Raw genomic sequence first — 14,290 nt, 5'->3', positions numbered from 1 at the left:
AAGGAAAGGAGGGTGGAGGTAGAGAAAAGAGAAAAGTGGGCTCAGAAACTAAGAAATGAGCTTGCAACATCATACACAGTGAGTTCAGAGGCCTTACAACAAAAGAATTCAGAATTATAATCCTATTTATCAACTTCCCCAGTTGCCATCCTATAGGCAGTGAAGTTTTAAACCAGGAAGATGTAAATGGCAATCTCTGTACCCCTTAAACCTGGTGGTTAATCCTTTTCTTACAATAAGCTGTAAGAACTATAGCAGGAAAGTTGCCAGAGAGTTGCCCTGACACATTCTATTCCTCAGAACAGCTTGGCCAGAGGTTAATTTGACTCTGTGCTGTGGCCAGACGGCAGGGAAGTACTACAAGGATGAGTGAGCCATGGCAAAATCTCAGTGTGGCAGGCTATCAGCCGCTTACCTGGCTAGGTCCCACATACGTCAACTCAAACTTATTCTTGTAAATGCTCCTTCGGAGGCAGCAGTCAAACTGTTCCACTCCACCACAGAGTGTGCCCTGGAAGGGAAAGTGACAGCATAAAGGGTAACACACACAGTATGTAGGCATGTAGAGGGTATTTAGAGACACTCTCAAATCCTAGGTTCTAGAATCTACAGAAGAGTTGGCAGTAAAAGGGCTGGTAGTTTTTGGAAGTACCAGCAGGAAAGAGGTGGCAATTGCAGGACTCAAGAGAATCACATAGTGATGGGATGTAAGGGAGAAATCATCCCTGCCTATAAAACTCTTGTCCCATTTGGCCTCCAATAAGGTATGCATTTCTCTTTCAGAGTTTTAGGTTGTGGTCAAAAGGGAAGAGGAGATTCTCTAGTGTCAGAAGAGAGTGCTTTAGGATAAGGTGGGATTTCTCTTAATTTGAAGAAAGTCACCAAAGCAGGAAGGGGTTACTAGTCACACACCGCACAGAGTCGTGAGCCATCCCGCTTCCAGGCCAAGGCAGTGATGGTGTATAAGTTGGCAATCTCCTTGGGCTTTGCCTCTTCCCAGATGCTTCTTCGAGGGCTCCAGTTGAGTACCCGTAGTCTGAAATTAAGTACGTGGCTTTTAGAAGAGTTGGAGGCTGAGAAAAACTGAAAATGGGCCTGTAACGGAAGGAAATTAGTCTTGCTACATCAGAGAACAGAGGAAATAAAAGAGAACAGACAAGTTGGGAGGTCTAGTAGGAGAGGACAAAAGTGTTCAAAGGAAGTAAATTGGGAAAATCAAGTCAAAAGTAAAATGGAATAAGAGAGATAGGAGTGGAGAAAATAAAAATAGATTGTGGCTGGTGAGAAAAATGAGCTGTTAGCAATAGAGAAACATGGAAAAAGAAAAGAGAAATGGTAGGAGTCAGAGAAGAAAGAAAGGAAGAGACACACATAAGACTGAAGGGGACAGAAAGACAGGACTGACAAGCTGGGGTTAAAAGCGCTCCAAGGAAGAGATGGGACCCAGACTCTAGCTATTTATTCACTGTTCCATCATTCATTCATTCATTCATTCATTCATTTACCAAACATTTGAGCATGTATTATATACTAGATGTTAATCTAGGCCCTGGAGACTTAAAAAAAAAAATGAATAATAGGCCCTCTTCTCAAGGGCTCTTCAATTTAACCAGTTAGATACAAACACCAAAGTATAATATAATGTGATAAACACTAAGCCAGTGGTCTGAAAAGGGGCAAAGGGAACACAAAGAAAGTGGAGATGACTTCTGCTGTGGAATCCCGGGGAGAGGCAGTGACACAACAAGAGCATGGTGCGTTTTGGAACTGCAGACATGCCAACGGATGGTGGGAGCAGGAAGAGGAAAGTGCATGAATTAAAACTTAAGAATCACTTGATTCTGATCCAGTCTCCCACTCTGGTTGAGAAGCAAAACTGGACTAAAGAAGAGTGTACACAGGGAGAGCAGGCAGAAGCTGCAACTGGAAAGGAGACCCACCTGTCATAACTTCCCAGCACAACAGACTGGCCCCCAGGACTTGCTGCAGCTGTGGTGAACTCCCGTTCCTGAGGGTCACGGCTATAGTCAAAAGTTTGTAGCACGTGGCCTTCCTTTCCATAGGCCACAATCCTCCGATCACAGCCTGCAGCCACAATGCTGTTGGTTGCCCAAGCCAAGGCATAGGGTGGGCATGGGTGGTTCACCAACTTCCCCTAAGACAGAAGTAGAGGGTTTCAATCACTCTGACTCTGAGGACTCCACCTCAGAAATTTCTCATTCCTAGCATCTGACACACTCACTCTGACCATCCTACTCTGCAGAAATCTTTCTCCCAACATTTTCCCACCCTAACACATCTTAATCCGAAGACTTCACAAATTATCTTTCTGTCTTACACTCACACACACATCTTTTATGGCATATATACAAATACACACTTATTGATCTTGTGTTCAAGATGGAACCTCAGAATACTTGTGTCTGCAGATCTTTAATATTCACCTAATAAGGCCCCCCAAAGGAAGCTGTCCTACACATTAACCAATACCGTATAGGCCCACAGGGAGCATATGGCCCCTTTATTCCAGGAGGGATACATTTAATTATTACACAAGTAATTCTTAACGTAAATGATTCAAACAATAGAGAATTACATAGATTAAAACATGAACCTTCCTTTAATCCCCCATATTTTCCCTCTCAAGAGTAAACAACCCTTTCTTTCTATGAATTTATATACATGAATATATATTTTACATAAATGAGAATAATTTTCACTTTTCATTACTCTCGGAGTCTTTATTTCTCTTTGCCTCAAGGTCCCTTCCACATGATTCATCCTTTCCCATAAATATTAAGCTCTGGCCTCCGAAAAACAAATCCTTTCTGTGGCCACATCCAAGTCTCTCTCTGCCTGAGGTCTCATTCCTCTAGCCTCTTCTCCCAGCACCATGATCTAAATTCCTTAGATGTCCAACCTCCTCTCGGAGAGTTCTTGGGATTTCCTTCTCCCCTATTCCAGAGCATCCTTTATTCATACCTGTGACTCTCCAGAGCCTTCATCATCAAAGAAATACCTAACAATGGTGCCATCTGCATGACCAGAGAGAATTCCTTTCCCAGAGCAACTAAAAAAGGGGAAAAGGAGGAAAGGAGAGAAATACAGGAAGACATTAGAGCATCCTGTCTCACCAAGAAAGTCCCCTTTCTCTGTCAAACACTACCCTACCTGCGGTTCCTGCTACCAGCTCTCTCCATCTTTCATACTATGGTCCCCCAGTCCAGAGTCCCCTATAGCTTTTCCTACCATTTCCAAGCTTTTGGGATACCGCTCTCCCTTACTCACTTCGTTGTCAGGGACACCACGTAAGAATCTGTCCCATAGATGGTAGATGATTTATTAGTTTTGGTGTTTGCTAAACGAACCTGAAAATGGGAGAATGGACAAAAGTCTGGTTAGGCTACTTTCAATTTCACCCAGGTCCTAAGGAAAGAAAAAGAAAAAACCAAAAACTGTTCCCTGGGTAGTCTCCCCAGTACACAACTTGACCCTAAGGGAGAAGATTAACCATATACCTCTTTCCAGAACCATTATCCCCATGCACAACCTCTCCTGTGTTTCTCTTCCCTCCTTTACCTTCCCTTCAGCCAGTCCAAAGACAATGATGTATTCTGCTGGCCACTGCAGACAAGTAACAGCACTCTGTAAGAAAGAAAGAATGAAAAGGATAAAGCTGTCTATGTATGTTAGCACACTGATAACAACCTGAACCTGGACAGCCCACCACATGCCACCACTCCAACCCCCTGTAGGGAAGGAGAGGAGGGGACACAACTGGGCTCTAAGGAGGAAAGCGCAGGGGGATGAGCAGGCAGGCAGTACCATTCACGCAGTAGGAAAAGGCAGAGCCAGATGTTAACAAATGCAACTTCTGGTTGTATTTATAAGCGGATATACTGATACATGCTTGTTTGTCCTAATCTCCCAGGGACTGGTTTGAACTTTACCGTCTGGATGAACTTGTTACAGATGACTTTCTTGTCACCCCTGTCAAATAAAAGGAGGGAAGCATATTACAAACCACTTCCATGAATAAACTGCTACAAATCATGCTGCGGGAGGGGAGGAATTGTAGATACCTTCCCTGGCCCGCTAGTGTTTCCTACCTCTCCACAGAAGCCCTCAGAGGAGCCTGAGTAGCTTTGGAAGAATAACAAAGACAAAACATCACTCCGGGCTCCCCAGGATCTCACAGGGCTTCCTTGTTGATCTAAGACTGACTCTTCCAGGGATGGGATCATAGAACACGTGGTGCACGCAAAGGTAGGGAAGCTACAACAACAGACTCCAGAAGGCCTCTACCTTCCAAGCCCCAGCTTGGCTCCTCATCCTCTCTATTCCCCCTTCCCAGTGAGGCATTTCTTCCTGCCTTTCCCTTCTTCTCTGGGACACCCCATCTCCCAATCTCTATCCTCACCAATCTTCTCCAATCTTGTAGACATAGATGATGTTGTCAGTCTGTCCTATGGCAATCTTGGTGGAATCAGGAGAAAAAGCCATGCCCTTCACCATATAGCTCTTCCTGCCATACTAAGAGTCAAAAAGAAAAAAGGAAAGAAAAAGAAGTAATGAGTATCCTTAAAAGGGAAGAAAAGGTGGACTTCCCTGGTGGCACAGTGGTTAAGAATCCGCCTGCCAATGCAGGCGACATGGGTTCGAGCCCTGGTCCGGGAAGCTCCCACATGCCGCAGAGCAACTAAGCCCGCGAGCTACAACTACTGAAGCCTGTGCGCCTAGAGCCCGTGCTCCACAACAAGAGAAGCCACCACAGTGAGAAGCCCACACACTGCAACAAAGAGTATCCCTCACTCGCCACAACTAGAGAAAGCCCTCACGGAGCAACAAAGACCCAACGCAGCCACAAATAAATAAATTAAAAAAAAATAAATTTATATATAAAAAAAGAATACCATGCTCTAATCTAAAAAAAGAAAAAAAAGAAGAAAAGGTGCATGTGTGACTGTAGTGGGCTTGAGGGCTTTATACTGAGAAAAGGAAGGGCGGGCCATTTCCTATGCCTGTGTCTAGGAAGCAGGATAGGAAGTTTTCTAGATTTATAGGGTCCCATCAACAGATTAAGGTACACATGAATATTCCCTTCACCTTCATGTCGGCTGGTTTGGTGGAGAATTTATCTCTTCGCTCCCCATGTTCATCATACAGCAACACCACTCGGTCCACTGCGCAGACAGCAAATTTGGCATTGTTCTGGGACCATGCCATGCAGGTGACCTTTGCAGCTCCATCCTGCAGAAGCAAAGGGGCAAAAATAAACCCAGGTGCTGGTCTAGAATGCCAAAAGCATTTCTAGTTCCATTACTTCTAGTGTGACTCTGGTCAATTTTCCTTCTAGCACAGTCCTTAAAACAAAGAGATGCCCATAATCCATCCAGGTCTCCAAGGCTATAGAGCCCTGGATGGTGAGAACAAAGTGCTTCTAGAAACCCATAATGCAAATGCACTAAGAGGTGACATGGTAAATCAACTGTACCAATGTGTCCCTGCAGTGGCCTCCTTATTCCCTCATTCCCCCGGTCTGCTACTGAAATAACTGCAAAGTTTTGGTCTTTAGCCATTCATTCAATTAATGTTTTTTGAGTACCTTAATAAAAAAGGCACTTGGCCAAGTGCTAAGAGAGAGACAAGGAGCAAAACATGGTCCCTGCCCAAGGATCTAATAAGATGGTACAAAAAACGGGAAAAGTCCCATAAGAGAGGCACATATAAAGCACTGTAATAGTTTGGAAAAGCCTGAGATAATTTTCCACTTAAATGATCAACATTAAGCTTTGAAGAATGGATACAGTTAGGTAGGGAAATTACCTGAGGTAGAAGGAATGGCATGAGCAATGGCAAGTTCTGGTCAATAAATAGTAATTTAATTTAGCTGAAACTATATTGTAAATAGCAGAATAGAGGAGGTGAGGTAGGAAAAACAGACAGAGGCCAGTTCAACAAGGGTCTTTGAAGCCAGGCTGAGTTTGGGCTTATTTGGCAGGAAAGGGAGAGACAGTGAAAGTTCTGGAATGGGAAGTAAAATAATCAGAGTTGAGACAGGATAAACAATGCCACTTTGGTTTTTGTCTTTTTTTACCCTTAACAATCCACTTCACAGAAGCCCAAGTTAGAAGCGATCAACTCCCAGTGAATTATTCTTGTCATGTCTGTCCCTTCCACCACCAGCCCTGGTGGTCTGTGGTTCTGCACTAAGGATTTCCCTCCTTGAAATAAAAAAATTAATTTCTGCTCCAATTGTTTAACTGCTTGGGCTCTAGAGCCCTGGCTTAAAACATTGTTACTTTTTACTCCTAACCTACCCACTTCCAAAGTCAGAGGTAAAAAAGGCATTTTTCATCAAAATCCTCAAACTGGAGTCAGAAAATAGCCACACCACCACCTTTAGCCCCCTCCAACTCTTGACTAAATTAGGTTAGGAGGGTAGAGGGCTTATCAATTGTTGCCAATCATCTTCCTTAATCATTTTGCCCAATCCTGGGCATTCAGCCCTTACCTGCATCGTGACATCATCTTATTTTGAAAGATTGAAGGAAGATTTCATTTCCAATTATTCCATTAGGGTAAAGGAATTTTAGAAATACAGATTCAGAGAACAGTTTACTGAGCAATGAGCACACCTCTCTTTTGTTCTAATTTCCTTCTATTCTCTTAAAGCCACACTCTCTGTGAAGCCTTCCTGATTCTCATAATCAATCAATTCTCCTTTCTCTACAATATGTACCTCACAGGACTGTAGCGAGGATTACATGAGGTAGAGAACAGAATAATAGCTAACCTTTAACAAGCGTGGACTAGGCACTTTGCTAAGTGCTTGATATGCATTATCTCATTTTATCTCATAACTAAGGTAGAAGCTATTATTATGCATCTTTTACAGATGGGGAAACTGAGGCACAGAAAGGTTAAGTAATTTGCTCAAGTTTACAAACACAGTTTAAGTGGCAGAACCAAGATTTAAATCCATGTGTGTCTGACTCCATAATCCGCAACACTAGCTTCTTTACTTACGCTGCCCTGGTACACCTTAAACATTCAGTTATGACAGATATTCTTATTAGCTTTCTATTATTTTGTCCTTTGCATTTTGAATGTCCTTCTCTCTTGTCTATCAGTTTTCACGCTACTTTTCAGTTTACAACGTTCTCTTGTGTATACTACTTCCTTTAATTCTTCCCCCTAACCCCCTAAGGCTGCGATTATTATTACTCCCGTTCCAAATGTAGAAGTTTGGGTGAGTGCTCAGAGAGCCTGTGTGATAAAGGCTAAAGTCAGGGGTATCAGGTCATTTATTTAAAGTAGTGGGGTGCTAGGACTTGAATTCTGGCCTCCTGACTCCGAAACCCAGCCTTTCTTCACCATGTTCTAGGGTTCCTCCCCCAGTGTCCAGCCTCTTCTGAATCTGGGATCTTCACTATCAGAACGAACGGTGTGGTCGTCTGCACTCCTTTAGGTGGGCTTACACCTAAAGCGCTTATTTGAGAGGTGGAGATTAATGTTCGTTGTTTACACGTGCGCCTCTGCCTCTAGTACGAGCCTCTTGAAGGCAAGGGCAACAACTGAGCAAGTTCTGGATCCCCTGGAGCCCCACCATGGGACCTGGCACACAACCGATTCGTTAAATGGAACGAAATGAAAGCTACGGTGCTCAGCACTCCATCTCACCTACTCAACACTCTATGGACGTAGCACAGTCCGAATCACAACTATAGCCTTCGGTCTTCTGCACACAGTAGGCGCTCAACGTTTTTAAACTTCAGTCCCCCACTTTTCTTGGAACATTAAGGCGGGCGAGGGAGGGAAGAGGCACGCGACTCCTCACCTGGGGGCTCAGCAGGGTCCTCAGGTGCTTCAACTGCATAACGAACACCTGTCTCTCAGATGCCAACAGATAGCGGACAACTCCCGTGGTTACCTGGACAACCCGCCACGCAGCCGCAGCGGCAGCTGCTGACGCAGAAGCGACCTGAGCGCGACACGCGTCGCAAGGTCACCGCGTAGGTTCGCAGCGAAGCAAAACAGAACCCCCCGCGCAGCCGCAGTGAGGTCTAGGGAGGGCTCTGGGACCCACCCCCCACCAGAGGGCTTGATGAATTCTCTCCTCGACCAATCCCATCGTGGCATGCAAACCCAAACTCCAGCCACGCCCACAAGCCTTCCGCAATCTCCGGGGTCCTACGTAATCGTAGTCTCTCTAGCTGTTCGATGTACGTAAGCGTGGCTGAGTGCCTTCTTTTAATCCGCACAACACTGGAGGAAAGCAGGGCAGTTGCTATTATAGGCCTTTTACGGAATTGATCCTAAATAGGTTATGTAACTTGCACGGGATCACAAGGCTGATAACGATGGGTAACGGGGAATACTCAGTATGTGTCTGCCAGGTACCGTGCAAAGTGTTGTACATGCATTGTCTCCTTTAATCTCAAAGCCACCTTTTGAAGGGGATAGCATTATTAGTCCCATTTTATATAACATGAAACTCAGGATTAGAGGGGTCACTTGCCTAAGCTAACACAGTGCATTAAGAACGGAACTGGGATTCAACCCAGAGCTGGTGCATTTAAACACCCTTTGTATTCCTTCTTTTTTTTTTTTAATTTATTTATTTATTTATTTATTTATTTATTTATATTTTTGGCTGTGTTGGGTCTTCGTTTCTGTGCGAGGGCTTTCTCTAGTTGTGGCAAGCGGGGGCCACTCTTCATCGCGGTGCACGGGCCTCTCACTATCGCGGCCTCTCTTGTTGCGGAGCACAGGCTCCAGACGCGCAGGCTCAGTAGTTGTGGCACACGGACCTAGTTGCTCCGCGGCATGTGGGATCTTCCCAGACCAGGGCTCGAACCTGTGTCCCCTGCATTGGCAGGCAGATTCTCAACCGCTGCGCCACCAGGGAAGCCCCTTTTTTAAAAAATATATTTTTTTATCTTTGGCTGCATTGGGGTCTTCGTTACTGTGCGCGGGCTTCCTCCATTTGCGGCGAGCAGGTGGCTTCTGTTGCGGAGCACAGGCTCTAGGCGCATGGGCTTCAGTAGTTGTGGCACGTGGGCTCAGTAGCTGCGGCTCGCGGGCTCTAGAGCACAGGCTCAGTAGTTGTGGCGCACAGGCTTAGTTGCTCCGCAGCATGTGGGATCTTCCCGGACCAGGGCTCTCACCCATGTCCCCTGCATTGGCAGGTGGATTCTTAACCACTGCGCCACCAGGGAAGCCCTGTATTCCTTCTTAACTTCTACCTCCCTATCTCCATCCCATGCTACTATATACCCTGTGACACTCCTATCCCCAGAAATGATGATGTATCCAGAGTCTGAGAGATATGTGCTTTGGAAGCAGTGGTCAGGGAGAGGTAAACACCCTACTTTTGAACTGGAAAATGGTGAGTTTAAGACCGCTGCTTAGATCAGGATGCTTTTATGGTTTAGGGCAGAGGGCAGACCAGAGCTTGGCTCACCTGACAGGTGTAGTCTTGTGAAACCCAGGGTTGGAGCTTGGTTAGGTTTAAAAGATACTGACTGACTTCTTGATCTTTGTTTGGATTGGGGTCCCTTTCAGAATTATTGGTCTAATTTCTTGTAACATACCAGAGAGATCAAGATGCAAAAAAGGAGAGTTATTCATAAGCCACCTCTCGGAGGATCATACGTGGAGAAGACTGTTACCTTCCAGACAGTGTAGCATATGCTGTCCAGACAGATTCTGGGTTCTGAAGTCTTTCCCACAGAGTGCTTGCAAATGTCAACAGGTGTTTCTTTCACTGGCACCAACCTCCCCGTGGAACTTAGGAAAAAGTAGAGGACAGTCCCTATTTTCACAGGAAACAAGTAGGCCCCAGAGCCCAAATTATAATTCTTGGGACTTCCCTGGCAGTCCAGTGGTTAAGACTTCGCCTTCTAATGCAGGGGGTGCAGGTTCAATCCCTGGTTGGGGAGCTAAGATCCCACATGCCTCATGGCCAAAAAACCAAAAAAAAAACATAAAACAGAAGCCATATTGTAACAAATTCAATAAAGACTTTAAAAATGGTCCACATCAAAAAAAAAACTTTTTAAAAAAATTATAATTCTTTTTTTTTTTAATAGTAGTGTTTTTAAAAAATTTTATTTATTTTTGGCTGTGTTTTGGGTCTTTGTTTCTGTGCGCAGGCTTTCTCTAGTTGCGGCCAGCGGGGGCTACTCTTCCTTTTCGTGCACGGGTTTCTCACTGCGGTGGTTTCTCTTGTTGCGGAACATGGGCTCTAGGCACGCGGGCTTCAGTAGTTGTGGCGCACGGGCTTAGCTGCTCCGTGGCACGTAGGATCTTCCCGGACCAGGGCTCGAACCCGTGTCCCCTGCATTGACAGGCGGATTCTTAACCACTGCGCCACTAGGGAAGTCCCCCAAATTATAATTCTTTTGAAAAGAGAGTTCCAACCCCAGTTTTATTTCCAGAATCCTCCTCTGGATATAATGGCCGAGAGTGAATATAAACTCATTTATTCTTTACAATTATTACTGATTTTGACCGAATGAACAGAGAGACATACAGACAAAAGGGAAAGCGAGGGCAGGGAAGAATAGGCACAGAAATGCACGGGAGAGGAACACTTGGCACCCAGGGATCCATTCGTGTAGCTGTTCTTTCATTTGTCCCAAGACCCTGTTCAGTCCTTTTCTGAAAATTAGCTCAGGGTTGATGAAATCAGAGGAATAAATGGTGAGGAGCTGAGCTGCCAATGTGGGAAGTGAAGATAAAAAGGCTACTGGCCCTCTCATGTGCCATAACCTTAGTTTCCACTAGTACATGAAGAATTTATATCCTCTTTTTTTCCTGCTCCCCCTTCTCGCCCAAAAAAGGAAAAGGATCTAGGGCCCTCGTTTTCTATGCCTCTTTCTGGCTCTGCTCCACCCAATTCCAGGCTGGAAAATCAAAGCAAACACCTTCAAATAAGAGTCTGCTCCTGTCAAGTTGGTGGTGGTGTGAAGGGCCCTTGTAGTCAGGGGAGAGACAGTGGAGAAGGGTTTTCAGCATACTAGACAGTATCCCATACAGTCAGCTCCAGTTTGTCCAAGAAACTTTACTGGAAAAATGTCCACGGGGTGAGATCACCAGCAGCTGAAGGGGCTGCCAGGTGGGGGGGGAGCACCTGAGGCTCCATGGGAGACCCTGGAGTAGTGCAGTGCAGCGTCTGCCTCCAGGCCCAGACGATGCCTTTTATTTGCTGGGGGAGGTGGAGTCCCCACAGAAGCACTCCTCCCTGAGACCCAGAGGCAAGACGTGGGGGCAGCTGGGGATGCCAAGGGTCCTGACACAGGTGAAATGGGGGCCCCCTTTGGGACCTAATGGGATAGGGTTGAACAGGTGACTCTCTCCTGGACCTGGGGGATGGAAGGACATATCCCATCTGATATCCACTCCCCAGGTCCAGGGGCTCAGACCCTAACAGACCTACCTTCTGGCCCTGCTCACAGTGGAAAGAGAATGGATACCAGGCCTGAGATTGTGGGAGTGTCATTACCCTCTGGGAGACGGTGGGATCCTTCAGTCTTGGGCAAATCACCATCTTGGGCTCTCCCTGACCCCATCCCCATCCCCAGGATGTTAGTGCATCTGTCTTCTGGTTCTGTTTCTTCACTCATACGTCAATGGTGTTGATGGATGGTGAGTTTTTCTGTGAAAGAAGATGGCTTGAGTCTCTAATTTCAGGAAGGCGATAGCCTCCTCCATCCCAAATTTCCATTCTCCCTCTTCTCTTGCCCCTCTGTGGCCCTTCACCCTTTCCCTCACTGTTGCTAGAGGCAAAATCGCCCTTCCCTCCCTCTCTGGCCGCACATCACCTGTCTTGTCCCCACTGGCCTTCCCTGAGGACTCTGTTCCGGTCCCTTCCCCTTCTCCTTGGGGTTATTGTTGGAGTCATTGTCCTTGATGATGTCATACTGACGGCAGAATAGCCCAATTACAGCTGAAACACAACAACACAATCTGAACCTTGATCTTGACCTCCGCACTCACAGCTTCGAAAGGCAGTGAGATACCCACACAGTTTCTAGAAAATCCGAGAAGAAAATCTTTGAATTCCCGGTCCCCACGCACAAGCGCCACCTTCTTCATCATCCTCTCTGGGCTCCCTAAAGCCTCCTCTCCCTCTCTTCAAACTTTTCCTGCTCATCCCTCTCAACTAAACATCTCCCCACGCCACTGCTCTCACCCCCTTTTCTCCCAACAACCTTCACCAACTCCCACCTTCACTGAGCCCCACTCAATCCATGGTGCCCTGTCCAGCTGCTTAACTCACCAGCCCACATGAGCAACACCACCACAATGATGACCACTTCCCCCGTCTGCAGAGGTCGCTCTCCATCCAGACCCTCCACTGTGATGTCACCTGAGAAGGAAGGAGACGGACCCCAGGTTACAGGGGAGCTATGAGACTACAGGTTACAGCTAGAGAGCTATGTCTGTGCAGACAGTTAAGGTTGGAGATACTGGGGATTAGAGCCAAGGTAGACCCATCACAGCGTTGCCACTGGTAGCCCCTCTCTGGGAAGCTGTTGCTGGACAGGTGGTTAGAGACCAAAAAGCCGGGGGGCTGCAGGTCAGGTACTCACTCATGCAGGCTGCAGCTGCTGTGAACTGAGGCTGGGTAAAAGGAAGCTTAAAAGCCCTTCCCCCAAGGAATTCGTTACCAGCCTGTCTATACCCGGTCCCCTGCCAACCTGCTTTCCTTCCTTTCCTGGCAGTACAATGAATTAAATCATCCTTCTATTCATCTAAGCTAGACGGCTGCTTGCTTTAGGGAAGTAAACAGGAGACCAAAGACCAGGTAAAGAGCCAGAGAATGCAAAGCTTTAGGGAGCGAGGAATACCTGAGACCCTCACCTGGGCTCGAGCTGTTTGAGGGTAGCCGGTCAGAACCCTTGAGAGTCCGGAAGTGCACCCGCGGCCCTGGGGGGCTTTCTCCCCGAAGGCCGATGCTCCTGACCTGCACTGTGTAGTCACTGTCTTCAGCCAGGCCCCAGAGGGCACAGGCCCGAGTGGTGGTGTTCACCTCCCGGATCACACGTTGCCCTGGTCCATTCTGTCGCTGCAGGGAGTTGGTGAGAGAGGAGGACAGCCTCACCCTGGTCCCAGGCCACCTCCTGAACATCCAAGCACTCCAAGGGAGTAAGGGTGAAAAGGGCAGCGTGAGCCAGGGAATCCCAGCTCCCAGATTCTCCCACAGCTGGGAGGGGAGCTGGGGTCGGGAGGGAGGTGACAGAAGGAATGTTCAGAGATCCAAGGACACGGGTTAGGGTAGCAGAAGGGTGATTCGTACTTGCTGGGAAATGGAGTAGCCAATGACGATGTTGCCTTCTGGGACGTCCCAAGACACAGTGGCCGAGTTGGCTCTGAGGTGAGTGACTGTCACATTCACAGGAGAGGGAGGCCGGTCTGTGGGTGCCGGTGCGTTAGCCGGTTAACAGGTTCCACCCACAGACTAACTCTGGTTACCTCCCACCCTCTCCCCCTTTACGCACCTGCTCGTACAAAGCCCAGGTCACAACTGACCAGCAGGAGGACAGTGGGGCTTAGATATGGGGAGAGGGGCATTAGCGAAGCCATGGTCCCCACCGAGTCCGCTGGGAGGCACTGGGGCATCCGTTTGACATCCAGGCGGGGCTCCTGGAGGTGGCAGGAGTTGTGAGAGGGTCAAGGACTTGCCAGAACGAGCGGGTGGGCAGCAGCTCTCCCGGGCTCCCCACGGCCCACAGCAGCCCCAGAGCCCCCGTTTTCCCCATGCCTTCCTGGCCCCCGCCACATCCCGGCGCCCCTGGTGCGCGGCTCTGCTCTGCCCACACCCACCTCCGCCGGTCCTCGCGGTCGCTCAGGCCTCGGGAGGCTGCTCGGTGCCCAGAGGGCGGCCCATCGCCCGACTCCGTGGCGCTGTCCCTACCCCATCCCGGCGCGGGCCCGGCGAGGCGGGCGGCGCTGGACCGAGCTGCGGGCAGAGGGCGGACGCGTAGCGGGCGCGGGCCGCGGGGCCGCGAAGCCCCCCGAGCTCCGACCGGCCGCGCAGTCTGTCCGGGAGCAGGGGGCGGTGCCGGCGCGGCCCGGAGGCTGGCCTGGGTCTCCGGGGCGGGAGGCGGTGCGGCTGCCTCCGCCGGCCCCTGCAGCAGATGTGACCGTCCCGGCGAGCCAGCCGCCGCCTTCTGCAGAGCTGGCCCCCGTCGCTCCGCCGCAGCCCGGCCGGGACGTGCGGGCCCGCCCCGCCCAGCTGGGGTTCTCGCCGCCGTCATCAACGCCCCCCCAACCCGGTTCT

At 48.5% G+C, this 14,290-nt stretch overlaps 2 protein-coding genes across 3 annotated transcripts in view; both read right to left on the bottom strand.

The window, feature by feature from the left end:
- Positions 1 to 8,041, bottom strand: part of IFT172 (intraflagellar transport 172) — a 41,615-nt gene extending 33,574 nt beyond the window's left edge. The window contains exons 1-10 of the mRNA XM_082357714.1: positions 7,841 to 8,041; positions 5,107 to 5,250; positions 4,421 to 4,533; positions 3,951 to 3,990; positions 3,580 to 3,645; positions 3,289 to 3,368; positions 2,983 to 3,070; positions 1,941 to 2,155; positions 913 to 1,036; positions 416 to 511 (exon numbers count right to left, since the gene is read on the bottom strand). Of these exons, the coding sequence (XP_082213840.1) occupies positions 416 to 511; positions 913 to 1,036; positions 1,941 to 2,155; positions 2,983 to 3,070; positions 3,289 to 3,368; positions 3,580 to 3,645; positions 3,951 to 3,990; positions 4,421 to 4,533; positions 5,107 to 5,250; positions 7,841 to 7,879 (1,005 nt within the window). The 5' untranslated portion in view covers positions 7,880 to 8,041. The remainder of the gene's footprint in view (positions 1 to 415; positions 512 to 912; positions 1,037 to 1,940; positions 2,156 to 2,982; positions 3,071 to 3,288; positions 3,369 to 3,579; positions 3,646 to 3,950; positions 3,991 to 4,420; positions 4,534 to 5,106; positions 5,251 to 7,840) is intronic.
- Positions 8,042 to 11,048: 3,007 nt separating this feature from the next.
- Positions 11,049 to 14,168, bottom strand: FNDC4 (fibronectin type III domain containing 4). 2 transcript variants are annotated; one of them, XM_082357640.1, is made up of 7 exons: positions 13,834 to 14,157; positions 13,509 to 13,653; positions 13,307 to 13,422; positions 12,871 to 13,075; positions 12,287 to 12,376; positions 11,829 to 11,953; positions 11,049 to 11,662 (listed from the first exon to the last, which is right to left on the bottom strand). In XM_082357640.1, the coding sequence occupies exons 2-7, from the start codon at positions 13,627 to 13,629 to the stop codon at positions 11,627 to 11,629; spliced, it is 693 nt and encodes a 230-aa protein (XP_082213766.1). In that variant the 5' UTR covers positions 13,630 to 13,653; positions 13,834 to 14,157; the 3' UTR covers positions 11,049 to 11,626. The 2 variants fall into 2 exon arrangements, with proteins under 2 accessions (XP_082213766.1, XP_082213767.1); XM_082357641.1 differs by lacking the exon at positions 11,829 to 11,953 and having other exon boundaries at positions 13,834 to 14,168.
- Between the last annotated feature and the right edge of the window lie 122 nt (positions 14,169 to 14,290).

This window comes from Balaenoptera borealis, assembly GCF_965194805.1.
Source record: "Balaenoptera borealis genome assembly, chromosome: 15".
In the NCBI taxonomy this organism is placed as follows: Eukaryota; Metazoa; Chordata; class Mammalia; order Artiodactyla; family Balaenopteridae; genus Balaenoptera; species Balaenoptera borealis.
The sequence above is the reverse complement of the archived record's forward strand: the minus strand, read 5'-3'. Positions and strand labels throughout refer to the sequence as shown.